This window comes from Chlorocebus sabaeus, chromosome 5 (genome assembly GCF_047675955.1).
Source record: "Chlorocebus sabaeus isolate Y175 chromosome 5, mChlSab1.0.hap1, whole genome shotgun sequence".
In the NCBI taxonomy this organism is placed as follows: domain Eukaryota; kingdom Metazoa; phylum Chordata; class Mammalia; order Primates; family Cercopithecidae; genus Chlorocebus; species Chlorocebus sabaeus.
In genome coordinates, this window is record NC_132908.1 from 77723284 (window position 1) to 77739528 (window position 16245).

Sequence of the window (16245 nt, forward strand, 5' to 3'; positions counted from 1 at the left end):
ATAGTTCAGCAGTGATATGGCTACTGGCAGAGTCTTGGAATGAACAGTTTCTTCATCTGAGGAGCAGGAAAGATTTGTATGTTATTTACCTACCGACTTTCGCTAGGTCCTTCTATTTGCTGTTTGTTCACCACCAGAAGGTGGTACTATATAAATACTTCTCTTTTCCTCTAGTAACTGAGAAAATGATACAGGAGTTTATCTCCTCTCTCTCTGTGTGTATGTGTATATATATATGTGCATGTGCATATAGACCCCCCCACCCCAATACTGTCAGCATATTACAGTTGGTTAGAGTATGCTACATATTAACTACTTGGAAATACCTTTTGGCACTCTAAATATGCTTAAGTTGCAAAGAATACTCACTATCAAAGTCCATTATCTGAGCTCATAAAGCTTCAATCTGTGTCCACGTTTATTCCCATGACTTAAGTGGAAACCTGAATGTGGTTTAACTTCTTAAAAATACCATGTGCTATACTGATCAAAACTTCCACCTTTCTTTGTCTTTCCTCTTCTTTCTTCGGACCTCACATGATAGAAAATCAAAGTCGGTGATTTATTTTTTATTGTGTTAAAGGTGATCTTGGCTTAAGAAAAACCACATTCGTGACTAAAGGAAACATTTTCTTGGAGCTTTTCAATGTCTGGCTTAAATTTCCTTTAAAAAAAAAAAAGTAACTTTACCTAAGTTAAAGTTAGCACTTTCACAAATACTAGTAGAGTCACTAAATGAAATATTAACATCAAAACAAACATGATTAACGAAGAAGTATTTTATTATTTTGCTGCAAAGCTGTTGCTTCACTGTATAAAAATAGCACCAGCAAATGCAGTGTATTGCAAAATCAAGATAGTGGTGTGTCATCTGACACTGTACAAGCAACAAAAACTTCTTCACTCCCAGTTATTTCCAATGGAAAGGTCATTAAGTATTTCATCCCAAATCCAGGCAAGTTACAATATTATATAAGGCTTAAGAATAACAACGTTATCTTTGAATTATGTAATTTTTAAAACTAGTTTTTACCATGGATAATTTAATGAATTCTGAACACTAGAGCCTAGTCTAAAATCTATAATCATTACAAAGTTAAAGGGCATTTACCTTCATTAGCAGCGTTAACAGTAGTTTTTTTCTTCCCCATCGGTAATGCTAAAAGTTGCTATTCTAAGTCTTCTATCCACCACTAATTTAAGACAATCTGCTGGGTTGCGGTATTTCATACTAGTTTATTTAGGGGTTCCATTTTCACTCCTCAATAGATTTGATGTATTTCTCATATGCCTCTTCACTCATAAGTTCATCTAGTTCTGAAGGGTTACTCAGTGTCATCTTGATCAGCCAACCTGCAACCAAAAAACAACATTATATTCCACATTAACTTTTTAAAAAGTCAGATTCATCCAAAATGTAAAATAAATTTGAGTGCCTCAATCTCGTATTCTTTACAAAAACTATACATATTTGTTCATGGAACTTTAAATTTTAGCCTTAAGAATTAAAATACTTGTATATAACAAATGAAAATAATTATAGCTAGAATAGATTCCACCATAATAAATTAAGAACTCTTAGGTTATAATAAGTATCAGACAATGACATTTAAATCTTTAGGGGCTGGGCACAGTGGCTCACGCCTGTAATCCCAGTACTTTGGGAAGCCAAGGCAGGCAAATCACTTGAGGCTAGGAGCTCTGGACCAGCCTGGCCAACACAGTGAAACCCCATCTCTACCAAAAACAGAAAAATTAGCCGGGCATGGTGGCGGTTCCCTGCAATCCCAGCTACTGGGAAGCTGAGGCAGAAGAAGTGCTTGAACCTGGGAAGGGGAGGTTTCAGTGCGCCGAGATCATGCCACTGCACTCCAGCCTAGGCGACAGAGGGAGACTGTCTCAAAAACATAAGTCCTTAAATATATGATCCAAATATAAAAGGCCAGGTATATCTTTAACAAATCGAACACTAACTACTGAGGTTAATGGGATTAGAAAGCAGTAGTAATTAGAAGGACTAGGTGACAGGCAAAAGAGAACTACAATCTAATCCTAACTTTGCCATTTATCAGCCATGTGACCCTGACAGATAAATCCTTTGGAGCCTCTATTCATCTACAAAATAGAGAAAATTGCTGTTAGCTTACCTCATTAGATTGTAAGGATGAAAATGTGAGAAAACCAAAAATTAATGTAGAATATATTATTATTTTGTTATCTCCCGTGTCCGTGTCACACAATATGAGTGGCTGCTTTATGTCTGAAAAAGTACTTTGCAGGTGTTTACACCAAACCAAAGAATCTACAACTGATATCAAGAACCCTGCAAAATAAGGTAATGCTTTTATCACCAGAGATCTTTTTTTTTTTTTTTTTTGAGATGGTCTCGCTCTGTCATTCAGGCTGGAGTGGAGTGGTGCGATCTTGGCTCACTACAAACTGCAGCCTTGACCTCCCAGGCTCAAGCAATTCTCCCACTTTGGCCTCCCTAGCAACTGAGACTACAGGCACATTCCACCACAACCAGCTAATTTTTGTCTTTCTATAGAGACAGAGTCTCACCATGGTGCCCAGCTGGTCTCCAACTCCTGGACTAAAGCAATCCACCCACCTTGGCCTCCCAAAGTGCTGGGAGCACGGGTGTGAGCCACTGCGCCTAGCCAGAAATCTTAAACATAACTTTATTCAACTAACCTCTGTTTTCCTTTTAAAGCAGAACATCTCTATTTAGTACCAAGAAGTAGAAAAAGATGAAGTCACAGTCAGCTAAGCTTGCTTTAAATTCTAGATAAAATATTAACTGTGAGAAATTTCTAGCAAAAGCTTACCATCTTCATAACAAGATTTGTTTACAAGTCCTGGATTTTCTGCAAGAGCTTCATTAATTTCAGTTACTTCTCCTGATAAAGGAGAATAGAGTTCACTAGCAGCTTTCACACTTTCCAAAGCACCAAACTCATCTAAATGGAAAAAAAAAAAATAAAGAAAACATGAAATGTTAAAAGTCAGTGACCTGAAAACATAATATATGAAAAAGTAGATTCCTGTCATATAGCTATGATTTTAAAATTCCAAATTTCTTTTTTTTTTTCTTTTTTGAGACGGAGTCTCATTCTGTCGCCAGGCTACAGTGCAATGGCGCAATCTCGGCTCACTGCCACCTCCACCTCCCAGGTTCAAGCGATTCTCCTGCCTCAGCCTCTCGAGTAGCTGGGATTACAGGCCCACACCACCACGCCCAGCTAATTTTTATATTTTTAGTAGACAGGGTTTCACTGTCTACTAAAGGTGTTGGCCAGGCTGGTCTTGAACTCCTGACCTTGTGATCTACCCGCCTCAGCCTCCCAAAGTGCTGGGATTACAACCGTGAGCCAATACGCCTGGCCTAAATTTCTTTAATTAAAAATAAAACCATACGTTTTGTCAGGCTGTAATAACCCACGAGAAGGGTATGTATTGTCTCAACAAAGTGGACCTATCTGTGTGTCCCGGACACAGTGAATAACAAATGGTGATATGCCTGAATGCCAGATGTGTGTAGGTTCAGTAAAACTCAATGTTCTTGCAACTTAGCTGTGGCTCAGAAAAAAACAAAATGAAAACTTTAGAATGTTCCAGTGACAGTGAAGTACCTGGTATCAGACCACCTTCCTGCAGATAACAATTATAAGCTCTGGGCTGGGCGTGGTGCAGATAACAATTTTAAGCTCTGGGCCGGGCATGGTGGCTCATGCCTGAAATTCCAGCACTTTGGGAGCCCTAGGCAGGCAGATCACCTTAGGTCAGTAGTTTGAAACCAGCCTAGCCAACATGGTCTCTACTAAAATACAAAAAAATCAGCTGGACATGGTGGTGGACGCCTGTAATCCCAGCTACTTGGGAGACTGAGGCAGGAGAGTCGCTTGAACCCAGAAGGCGGAGGTGGCAGTGAGCAGAGACCATGCCATTGCACTCCAGCCTGGGTGACAGCATGAGACTCCATCTCAAAAACAAAAAAACACTATTATAAATGTTAAAAGTCAGTGACTTGAAAACATAAAATATAAACATATATGAAAACATAAAATATGATTACAGTTAGTAATCCCAGCACTTTGGGAAGCCAAGGCAGGTAGATCGCTTGAGGTCAGGAGTTCAATACCAGCCTGGACAACACGGTGAAACCCCGTCTCTATCAAAAACTCAAAAAAAAAAAAAAAAAAAAAAAAAGTAGCCTGGTGTGGTGGTATGTGCCTGTAGTCCGGCTACTAGGGAGGCTGAAAAAGGAGAATTGCTTGAACCTGGGAGGCAGAGGTTGCAGTGAGCCAGTATTGCACCACTGCATTCCAGCCTGGGCAACAGAGCAAGTCTCCATCTCAAAAAAAGAAGAAGAAGGAAAAAAAGAACAGTTTAAAAAAAGGCTGAAAAGTTAACAGTCTTAGGGACCTATAGGACAGTGTCAAGTGATCTGACAAACACGTCTCAAATCAGAGAAGACAAAAGGAATGAAGTGAGAAGAGAAAGAAATCTTGACTAAAAAAAGAAGTCTCCAAATTTAATGGAAAAAAAAAATTCAATCTACAGATTCAAGAATCTCGGTAAAACCCAAAAGCGGCCAAAGGTAACACACACTGTGTGATTCCTTTCAAATAAAGTTAAAGAATAGGGAAAATTAACCTATGGTGTAGAAACGAGAGAAGATGTCATCTATTTGATTGGGAAGGTTTATTCAAGTGTATACCTTTTTTAAAACTCACTGAATTGTACGTTTCTGGTCCATGCATTTCACTGTATGTAGATTTTACATCAAGTTAAAAAACTACCTTTAGCAGAATGTCTTAAAAGGGTACTCATTAGTTTAAGGACATTATCTAACATATTGATATTAATAGACTTTTTTTCTTTTTCTTTTTTTTGAAGCAGTCTCGCTCTGTCGCCCAGGCTGGAGTGCAGTGATGGGATCTCGGCTCACTGCAACCTCCGCCTCCCAGGTTCCAGCAATTCTCCTGTCTCAGCCTCCTAGGTAGCAATTACTTTTGCACCAGCCTACTACTTGGGTCAAAAGCATTCTAATTGGCTGGGCACGGTGGCTCACACTTGTAATCTCAGCACTTTGGGAGGCCGAGGCAGGTGATCACTCGAGGTCAGGAGTTCGAGACCAGCCTGGCCAACATGGGGAAACCCCGTCTCTATTAAAAATAAAAAAATTAGCTGGAAGTGGTGGCACATGCCTGAGACACAAGAATCGCTTGTACCCGGGAGGCGGAGGTTGCAGTGGGCCGAGATGGTGCCACTGCACTCCAGCCTGGGTAACAAAGCGAGACCGTCTCAAACAAAACAAACAAACAAACAAAAACACTCTAATTAATCCAGGGTACAAACAATTTACTATTCAATGTAAAGATGAGGTAAAGAAAATTCTTGGCATGGATCATTCCAAGATCCTAACAACACTCACCTTGTTTGTTCAATTTTGTCCCAACTTCAGGTAGACTACAGTAAACGACATCTCCCAATGCTTCCTAAATAAAACAAGACAAAACCAAAAATCTCTAAGAAATTAAAACTAAACCCTCCAGTAAACAGAACAAGCAAAACACTGAATCCCCTAATATTAAGATTTAGTACATATTTTACACTTGAGGGGCTACATTCTTGGGTTTTCCTTAAAATCCTTTAAACATGTAAAAACTACTCGGTCAGGCATGGTAGTTCACGCCTGTAATCCCAACACTTTGAGAGGCCCAAGGTGGGCATATTACTTGAGGTCAGAAGTATGAGACCAGCCCGGTTGACAGGGTGAAACCCAGTCTCTAATAAAAATACAAAAATTAGCCGGGCGTGGTGGTGGGCACATGTAATCCCAGCTACTCAGGAGGCTGAGGCAGGAGAATCACTTAAACCTGGGAGACAGAGGTTGCAGTGAGTTGAGATTGTGCCTCTGTACTCCAGCCTTGGCGACAGAACAAGACTCCATCTCAGGAATAAAAATAAATGGCTGGATGCGGTGGCTCATGCCTGTAATCCCAGCTCTCAGGGAGGCAAAGGTGGAAGGATAGCTTGAGCCCAGGAGTTCGAGACCTGCCTGGGCAATATAGCAAGACTGTTCTCCAAAAATAAGTAAAATAAAATGATTTTAAAAAACTATTCTCAACTCAGGAGCTGCAAGAGACCAGCCACCAGCCTGATTTGGCTCACAGGCTTTAGCAACCTGACAAAAGCCACATGCCCCAGACAACACTGCTAGCTCTTTGTTTTGTTTGGTTTTGAGACAGAGTTTCTCTCTTTTTGCCCAGGCTGGAGTGCAGTGGCCTGATCTCTGCTCACTGCAACCTCTGTCTCCCAGGTTCAAGTGATTCTCCTGCCTCAGTCTCCCAAGTAGCTGGGATTACAGGTGCCCCCCACCATGCCCAACTAATTTTTTAAAATTTTTTGCTAGACACGCAGTTTCACCATGTTGGCCAGGCTGGTCTTGAACTTCTGACTCAGATGATCCACTTGCCTCGGCCTTCCAAATGCTAGGATTACAGGTGTGAGCCACTGCACCCGGCAAACACTACTAGCTCTTCTGAGCATGAACGTATTTGGTGTTCTTCCACCTCTGCAGTTTTATGTACACCATTGCCCCCGATGCATTTGCTGAAATCCTGCTCACTGATTCTATAAATCACAGTCCTCACGCCTTGTACTCCCTGAAGTCCTTGACTCCAGAAAGAAGTGGTCTCTCCATCAGGTAAGTAAATTACAACCCCGCCGTTCTGATGTCATCATGTAATGTTTGCAAGTCATTCCCATGGAGGTAATGCCTCTTACAAACAAACTCTAGGAGGTAAGGACATCTTACACAACACCTCAAAAAATACCCAATATGGAGCCTCATAGTAGGTATACAGAGATGCCAAGGAAGATAGAATTGTCAGTGATTCTCCACACAGAAGAATCTTACATGTCTGAGGAATTTTGTACAGTCACATGCCGCCTAACGGCGTTTTGGTCAACAACAGACCACATACACGACAGTGGTCCCATGAAATTATAATACAGTTAGTATCACTTATCCAAAATGCTTGGGACCAGAAGTGTTTTGGATTTCAGATTTTGGAATCCTTGCATTATACTTAACAGATGAGCACTCCCCATCCAAGATTCTGGATTCCAAAATGCTCCAATGAGCATTTTCTCTGAGAGTCATGTTGGTGCTCAAAAAGTTTCAGATTTTTGGATTATTTCAGGGATTAAAGATGCTCAACCTGTACCATATTTTTACTGCACCTTTTCTATGTTTTGATAGACAATTGTGTTACGATTGACTACAGTATTCAGTACGGTAACATGCTGTACAGGTTTGTAGCCCAGGAGCAAAGGCTGTACCATACAGCCAAGGTGTGTAATAGGCTGTACCATCTAGGTGTGTGTAAGGGCACCCAGCAGGCTCACACAAGGACGAAATCCCCTAGGAGGCATTTCTCAGAACACAGCTCCATCATTAAGTGACACATGACTATATTCCCATCAGTTAACATCCCCCTTCCCCGCCTCACCCAATACATACATCCAGTTGAAAATCACTGACCACGCTAGTATTTGGCTTCTCATTTTCTCTTAAACATGATCGCCATATTGAATTGAGGGGAATTTACAGAGAAAAGATGGGCTAAATAAAACCCTTCCCTTTGTGTAATCTGTGCCTATTGAGGTTTTCTTTCTTCCCATCCCGCTGGTCATGTGTATCACTGGACCCACAAAATGCTGGTAACACCCTGCTCTTCTTTTTCTTCTTTCCTTAAATGCCCAGTACAAAACACACACATTTCCTTCTTGAATAAGATGTTTCCTACTTTTAGTGTTAAGCTTGCAACATCTCTTAAAATACCACATAATGCCCTAACTATGTTTTACTTAATTCAACTCTGGTTGGTTTTCTTTTTCTTTTTTTTTTCTGAGATGGAGTCTCACTCTGTCACCTGGGCTAGAGTGCAGTGGTGTGATCTAGGCTCACTGCGACTTCTGCCTCCCAGGTTCAAGTGATTCTCCTGTCTCAGCCTCTTGAGTGGCTGGGATTACAGGTGTGCACCACCAGGACCAGCTAATTTTTGTAATTTGCAGTGACATGATCATGGTTCACTGCAGCCTCAACCTCCTGGGCTCCAGCAATCCTCCTGCCTTAGCCTTCCTGCCTTAGCCTCCTGAGTAGCTGGGACCACAGGCATGAGCCACCATGCCAGGCTAATTTTTTTTTTAACTTTTGGTAGAGACAGGGTCTTACTATGTTGACCAGGCTGGTCTTGCACTCCTGGCCTCAAGCAATCCTCCTGCCTAAGCCTCCCAAAGTGTTAGGATTATAGGCATGAGCCACCTCACGCGGCCTAAACACTTTTTTAAACGTAGAGATAAAGCAAATTATGCAAGAGCACACTGTCACAAATATTTCAATATAATCCAATACCTGTGCAAAATTGCTGATTCCCACTGTTCCAATACCATTTTCTGTTGTTATCCATTCATGTTTCTCTGTGAATTTACGCACTAAAACAGAAGACCAATATTTCAGAAAAGCAGCAGCATTACTTCTTAAGAAGCACTTTTCATTATCATTCTTTTCAAAAGACTTTCCCAGAATTTGTGTCTGACCTGTTGACACTACCTTTAAATAGTACATGGCCCAGGAAAGAACGAAGATCGTGTATAGAGATGACGCACTGAAACAGCAGTACCATTTAAGCAAAGATGGCTTGATCTGAACGCCATGTGCATCTTTTGGAGACTGGATTATTTGCTTTAACATTACTTAGCCTAAATCACAAAAGAAAATTTTGGAGCATATTTCAAATGTATACTTATTACTGGTCTTTCAGAAAAAAAAATTGTGTCCCTCTGAAGACAGATTTGGGGTGATGAGGTTTAGGGAGACAGCATGAAGATGGCTCATGTAAGAAACTATTTAACCTAAGAAATAATAACAATAATAAGGTGCCTCTTTAGGCAGAGTTGACCTAAGAGGGCTTCACTGCAGCTTGGGTTATAAAGTAAAATGTTATAGGAATGAAACTGACCTCCTGAAACAACTATAATTTGACTAAGTTCTTAAAATTCTACTTTAATCAAATTCAAGCCTAACCTTGAAGACAGTACTACCGTCACTTAAAGAAGAAAACTAACATCAGAAATCAACAGTCTCCTCAGAGCTAAGCCATGAGTTGGTGGAAAGTGAAGCTCTGCTCATCATTCACTGGACAGGTTCAGCCCTTGACTTACTGAGCACTTCTCTAAAGATATGGTCAAACGATTCAGGGAATCCTGAAAGAAAGGCCGCCCAGGCCGGGCGTGGTGGCTCACACCTGTAATCCCAGCACTTTGGGAGGCTGAGGCAGGCAAATCACAAGGTCAGCAGTTCGAGACCAGCCTGGCCAACATGGTGAAACCCCGTCTCTACTAAAAATACAAAAAAATTAGCTGGGCGTGGTGGTGGCCACCTGTAATCCCAGCTACTGAGGCAGACTGAGTAGCTGTAATCCCAGCACTTGGGAGACTGAGGCAGGAGAATCGCTTGAACCTGGGAGGCGGAGGTTGCAGTAAGCCAAGATTGCGCCACTGCACTCCAGCCCCGCTGACAGTGCGAGACTCCGTCTCAAAAATAAAATTAAAAAAAAAAAAAAAAAGAAAGGCTGCCTAATGTTCAAGAGATGTAAAAAGAGTTATTTAGGATATAAAGTTCAAAGTACTTGCCTTAGAGGATATTTTTTAAAAAGCATATGCTATATTAAATATATTTCATATTCTGATACCAAGTATTTTTCCAAAAACGACGTGACATAAGTTCATAGGAAAATGGTTAACTCAAATACTGTTTTAAAAAGGCCTCACTGGCTCATTTTACCCCTTAGCCAAAAGATAGTTGTACTCAAAACAGCATTCAGTTGCTTTGGTTACAGCTTTGATATGCAGCACAACATAAGTAGAGTGTATAATTATTATTTTTATTTTTTATTTTTGTAGAGATGGGGGGTGGTCTCACTATGTTGTCCAGACCGATCTCAAATACTGGGCTGAGTAATCCTCCCACCTCAACCTCTCAAAGTGTGTGAGCCACCGCACCTGGCCAAGTATGTAATTTAATATTGCTTTCTTTTCCCCCTAATTATGAAACTTTTTAAAGTTCATACCCTTCAGTGGAAGAAGTCAAAAAAAGGTGTCACTAAGAAATTTACTTTGTTTCATTCCACTTCAAAGAACTGAATGTTTCAGGTCAATCTGATGTTCAGGTAAGAAAGTTTAAGACGTGTACACTGTGTTCTGACTGAAAGACTCTCCCTACCACCTTTACTAACTACTTCAGGTCTAGATTTGGAAGCCCGTTCCTGCCCAAAGGCTTGTCTAACCAAGCCTGGGTTCCTGGGCCAGTCAGCATGCTCTCATGGTACCTTACACCACTATTCCCCACCACACTCACAGTGCCGAACATGCTAGAGAGTTCATCTGTCAGTCTCCCCAGGCAGTAGACTGTGTACCCAAGAAACAGCAGGGTTTATCCTATTTTCATTTGTTTTCCCAATTCTAAAAACAGAGCTTGCCACATAGCAAGCACTCAAAAGCTGAGGGAATGAAATGATTTGTTTTCCCTTAAATTATCATGTTGCAGGCCAGGCACAGTGACTCATGCGTGTAATCCCAGCACTTTGGGAGGCCGAGGCGGGCAGATCACCTGAGGTCAAGAGTTTAAGCCCAGCCTGGCCAGCATGATGAAACCCCATCTCTACTAAAAAAATACAAAAATTAGCCAGGTGTGGTGGCACATGCCTGTAATCCCAGCTACTTGGGAGGCTGAGGCACAAGAATTGCTTGAACCCAGGAGGCAGAGGTTGCAGCCAAGATCACGCCATTGCACTCCAGCCTCAGCAACAGAGCAAGACTCGGTCTCAAAAAAAAAAAAAATTGCTAGGCATGGTGGCTCACGCCTGTAATGCCAACACTTTGGAAGAAAAATAATTTTTTTTTTCCCTTAAATTATCATGTTGCAGGTCAGGCACAGTGGCTCATGCCTGTAATCCCAGCACTTTGGGAGGCCGAGGCAGGCAGATCACCTGAGGTCAGGAGTTCGAGACCAGCCTGGCCAGCATGGTGAAACCACGTCTCTACTAAAAATACAAAAATCAGCTGGGTGTCGTGGTTCATGCCTATAATCCCAGCTACTTGGGAAGCTGAGGCAGGAGAATCACTTGAACCTGGGAGGCGGAGGTTGCAATGAGCTGAGATTGCACCACTGCACTCCAGCCTGGACGATGAGCAAAACTTCATCTCAAAAAAAAAAAAAAAAATCATGCTGCAGAATAAAATGATCTTTTACAGTTTATTAAGAGGATTCTGAGCAAAATAGATGGTATACAGTTGTCTATAACACTTAATTCTCTCACTCTGTTACAAGTCTAGAACTCGCCAGTTATATGCCAATTATGAGCAGTCTGAAGCTAATACAACTTTTCAAAGTAAGTGCCGGACCACTATAAATATTACCTGAGACTACCGTCTTTGACCTTGCCATCTTGCCCACCTGTGAAGATAATTTTAGGATTAAGGCTGCTGTGACACTCATTTTAGCAACCAAGCAACCCCAAGTTTAGAGGGAGACAGCAACATTACTAAGCTCAATACCCCTCAGTCCTGGCCAGGCGCAGTGGCTCTCGCCTGTAATCCCAGCACTTTGGGAGGCCGAGGCGGGCAGATCACCTGAGATCAGGTGTTCAAGAGCAACCTGGCCAACATGGTGAAACCCCGTTTCTACTAAAAATACAAAAATTGGCCAAGTATGGTGGTGGGCACCTGTAATCCCAGCTACTAGGGAGGCTGAGGCAGGAGAATCACTTGAACCTGGGAGGCAGAAGTTGCAGTGATTCAAAGTCCTAAGTCTTTATTTTAATAAGCATGCTGTTTAGGCTAAAGATAATGATTAGTACAATTCTCCTTTAACCCTTGGCCCGACAGAAAGAAGTGGATAGATTAGGTAAATAATTACTTTCTTTTTTTGAGACAGAGTCTCACTCTGTCGCCCAGGCTGGAGTGCAGTGGCACGATCTCGGCTCACTGCAATCTCCGCCTCCCGGGTTCAAGTGATTCGGCCTCATCCTCCCAAGTAGCTGGGATTACAAGCACATGCCACCACGCCCGGCTAATTTTTTGTATTTTTAGTAGAGGTGGGGTTTCACCCTGTTAGCCAGGATGGTCTCGATCTCCTGACCTCGTGATCCGCCCGCCTCGGTCTCCCAAAGTGCTGGGATTACAGGCGTGAGGCATCGCGCCCGGCCTGGTGATTTAATTTTAATAAGCGCTTCTATTTTAATTTTACTTCGGAGTTCTCAGTAACGGTCCATTTAGTAAACTAAAGGCCTCCCCATTTGGGGTCTCAACGATGCACGCAGATGGGAGATAAACTAAGGCCACTGAGACGCTTAAGCGACACGTGCCTGGCTTCTGCGGCAAGCGGCCGACCTGCCCGCGGGACCGGCCGGGCCACCCCAGCTTAGGCGTCCCGCAGGCCTCCCCTCCCGGCGGCAGGCAACCCCTAGGGCAAAGGCTGCTCGCGGGACCTCCCGCTACTTAAGAGGGAGAAGCGGCCGCAGAGCCGGGGATCCCAACAGAAGTATGGAAAGGGCAGGGTCCATGCTCGCTCCGCACCGGTGGCTCAGGAGCGGGGCCCAGGCGTCCTCCTAGTCCAGCTGGGCCCGGGACAAGCAGCCCAGGCGGGGAGGGAGCAGCCGCCCACTTGTCCGCCGCGCTTACCCGAGAGCAGAGCGGGTCGCGTGCGCAGTGTCCGGACGGCGCCCGCCCCCAACTGCCAGGGCCTCAGCGGGCAGGGCGCGGCGGGTGACCGGACCGCGCGCAGGGTGCAGAGCAGGTCCCGCACGCTCCGCACCACTCGCAGCGCCATGTTCGCAGGGACGGGGGTCGCAGCGCTACGCCTCGGCCACCCGCGCCGGGAGGCGGGGCGGGGAGGGGCAGTTCGCGGCCGGAGCAAGCCGGCTGGACAGAGGCGCGGAGGCGGTGCCGCGGGGGCGGGACAGAGCCTGATTGGGCAGAGCGCGGAGGGCGGAGACTCCCAGGCGAGGGGGCGAAGCAAGGTCTGATTGGCCAGCACGCGGAGGCCGGAGACTCCAGGGCCTGGCGCGACCTCGGATACGGCGACGCGCAAGAGGGGCGTAAGAGGGGCGTGGATATGGGGGAATAACCTGAGGCCCGGAAGAGGCAGTACTGAGGGGCGGGGACTTGCGCGGCGGGCCCGGGTATGATTGGGCTCCCCGGAGGAGGGGGCGGGGCCTAGCCCCAGGCGTGGTTTCCTTTCCACATGTGGATCTGTTTCACTGTCTCAGGCATAATTTTGCAAAGGTAGTTTCACCACCACACGAAGGAATTCAAGAACAAGTCGGAAAATCGTGAAAGTACAGAGATTTACTGCAAAGTACACACTCAAGAAAGGGCGGACTCAAGAGAGGGCCACACAACGGGGCTTGGGGTTTCCATCTTTATGGGTTTCTTTAAGAAATGGATATGCACGAAGGTTTCTGGAATAAGGTGGAGACTTCTCAGAACTGTGGTGCCACCCATTTTTACACCAAATATGGGTGTTCCCGGAATTGTCATGGTGCCAGTGGGTGTGTGACTTAGTATGTTAATGAGTACCAGGTGAAGCCTAGGTCAAAGCCAGCGCCACGTTGGGTCCAGTTGGTTTTAGCCAGCTTAGCCCACACCCTGGTTTTTCAGGGTCTTATCAGCCCATAGCTTGTGTAGCTATTTCAACAGTTTCCTTTTGTTAGGTAGAACTGCAGCCTGGAAGTTTCTATTCTCCTGCAACCACTCTGTATCGTTCCTGTCTCAAAGAGTCCCAGGGACCCCAAACAGGACCGGCAGAATCCAGAAGCTTACTTAAAGAGGAATAAAGACTTGTCCAAGGGTCGGAAGTGGCTTCTTGGTGGAGACTGGACCCAAGCCAGTCACTAATGCAGAAATATTCAAAACGCAGAGAGCTGAGACCCAGTGTGCACAACTTGTTTCATCAGCCAGCCGTGTGACCAAAGCCTTCCGAGAAAAACCGAAGTCATCATCCCAATCCAAGTCAGAAAATTAGGTTCTGGGAAAGACCTCACCTTTAACACAGATTTTATGGAGTGGCCATGAGTCAGCAAATAAATGTGAAAAACACCTTAAGCTCCACACACACCTTTAGTACTGTTACCAGAAAGGGCTCCCAACCCAGACCCCAAGAGAGGGCTCTGGGACCTCATGCAAGAAAGAATTTGGGGCGAGTCTATAAAGTGAAAGCACGTTTATTAGATAAGTAAAGAAAAAAACGAATGGCTTCTCCGTAGACAGAGCAGCAGTATGGCTGCTCAACTGAGTATACTTAATAGTTATTTCTTGATTTTATGCTAAACAAGGGGCGGGTTATTCAAGAATTCTCCAGAAAAGGGGCAGGGATTTCCTAGAACTAAGGGTTCCTCCACTTTTTAGACTATAGGGTAACTTCTGGATGTTGCCATGGCACTTCTAAACTGTCATGACACTGGTGGGAGTGTTGTTTTAACATGCTAATGTATTATAATTAGCGTATAACTGAGCAGTGAGGCCTACCAGAGGTCGCCATCTTGGTTTTGGTGAGTTTTGGCCGACTTCTTTACCGCTTCCTATTTTATCAGCAGGGCCTTTATGACTTCTATCTTGTGCCAACCCTAGCTCATCCTGTGACTAAGCGAGGCAGGTGAATCACTTGAGATCAGGAGTTTGAGACCAACCTGGCCAACATGAAGAAACCCCGTCTCTACTACAAATCCAAAATTTAGCCAGGCGTGGTGGCAGGTGCCTGTAATCCCAGCTACTCAGGAGGCTGAGGCACGAGAATCACTTGAGCCTGGGAGGCAGAGGTTGCAGTGAGCCGAGATCACACCACTGCACTCCAGATTGGGTGACAGAGCGAGACACTTCTTCAGAAAAAAAATAAAAAGAATGCCTAACCTCCTGGGAATGCAGCCCACCAGGTCTCAGCCTCATTTTGCCCAGCCCATATTCAAGATGGAGTTGTTCAAACACCTCAAACAGTACCACAGGGTGCACACCGTGGAGTGTGTGTGTGTGTGTTTGGGGAGCCCATATGTTGTTGCACTGTGCTTCTGCCCTGCTATGAACTTAGGGTTGCCACCACATCTGTGCAGTGGCTTGCAAGGGCCGTCATGCCCACTTTTCTTTGAGCAAATCATTCCCATCTATTGAGCCTTTGCTATGTGCTTGGCACTATGCAAACATCTTTTTAATCCTCTCCAAACCTCCTTCTGGCAGATGTTACGCTTATTTCATAGATGAGACTCAGAGGTTAAGGCACTTCCCAGCAGTGGGATCAGGGAGGCGTTTTGTGGCTTAAGTAGCTCCTAGGTAGCAGTAGTAGACCTTGGCCTCTACGCTGATTAGAAAGCAATTGTTCTCTTTTTTGTTTTTTTGAGATGAAGTCTAGCTCTGTGCAGTGGCGTGATCTTGGCTCACTGCAACCTCTGCCTCCCAGGTTCAAGCGATTCTCCTGCCTCAGCCTCCTGAGTGGCTGGGACTATAGGCACGCGCCACTATGCCCGACTAATTTTTGTATTTTTAGTAGAGACAGGGTTTCACTATGTTGGCCAGGCTGTTCTCAAACTCCTGACCTCATGAACCGCCTGCCTCAGCCTCCCAAAGTGCTGGGATTACAGGCGTGACCCACTGCGCCTGGCCTTTTTTTTTTATTTTTTGAGATGAGGTCTCCTTCTGTTGCCCAGGCTGGAGGGCGGTGACACAGTCACGGCTCACTGCAGCCTCTACCTCTCAGGCTCAGATGATCCTCCCACATTAGCCTCCTGAGTAGCTGGGACTACAGGAGTGCAGCACCATGCTCAGCTAATTTTTTTAACAAAACCTTTGTAGAGACAGGGTCTTGCTATGTTGCCCAGTGTGGTCTTGAACTCCTGTATTCAAGCGATCTGCCCCCTTGGCCTCCCAAAGTGCTGGGATTACAGGCATGAGCCAGTGTGCCCGGCCAGCAACTGCTCTTAAGCTCTGTTCCACTTGCCTTCATTGACTGGATCACACTGCTCTACGCTGCCCTACAGATCTTGGCTATCTTCTCTAATGTCAAGATTTTGTTTTCTATTGTTGTTTCATTACAAGCCAGTGCAGCATCAAGCCACTTACACCCTGAGATATTTATTCTCAGCTCCACTAACTCATGATGGAAAGAAAAAGATCACACATCAACAT

General features: G+C 44.6%; 1 protein-coding gene across 1 annotated transcript; it reads right to left on the reverse strand.

Moving 5' to 3' along the window:
• Window positions 1-764: 764 nt before the first annotated feature.
• GCSH (glycine cleavage system protein H) lies at window positions 765-13018 on the reverse strand. The gene is made up of 5 exons (XM_007994177.3): window positions 12754-13018; window positions 8426-8505; window positions 5438-5501; window positions 2829-2960; window positions 765-1353 (listed from the first exon to the last, which is right to left on the reverse strand). Exons 1-5 carry the CDS (start codon window positions 12899-12901, stop codon window positions 1256-1258), a joined length of 522 nt encoding a protein of 173 aa, XP_007992368.1. The 5' UTR covers window positions 12902-13018; the 3' UTR covers window positions 765-1255.
• Window positions 13019-16245: the final 3227 nt, after the last annotated feature.

Coding starts and splice junctions, on each gene's coding strand:
- GCSH (XM_007994177.3), bottom strand. CDS start 12,901: ATGGCGCTGCGAGTGGTGCGGAGCGTGCGGGACCTGCTCTGCACCCTG. Junction 5,502..8,425: donor GAATCAGCAATTTTGCACAG/GTATTGGATTAT, acceptor TGTTTTATTTAG/GAAGCATTGGGAGATGTCGT. Junction 2,961..5,437: donor GACAAAATTGAACAAACAAG/GTGAGTGTTGTT, acceptor TTTTCCATTTAG/ATGAGTTTGGTGCTTTGGAA.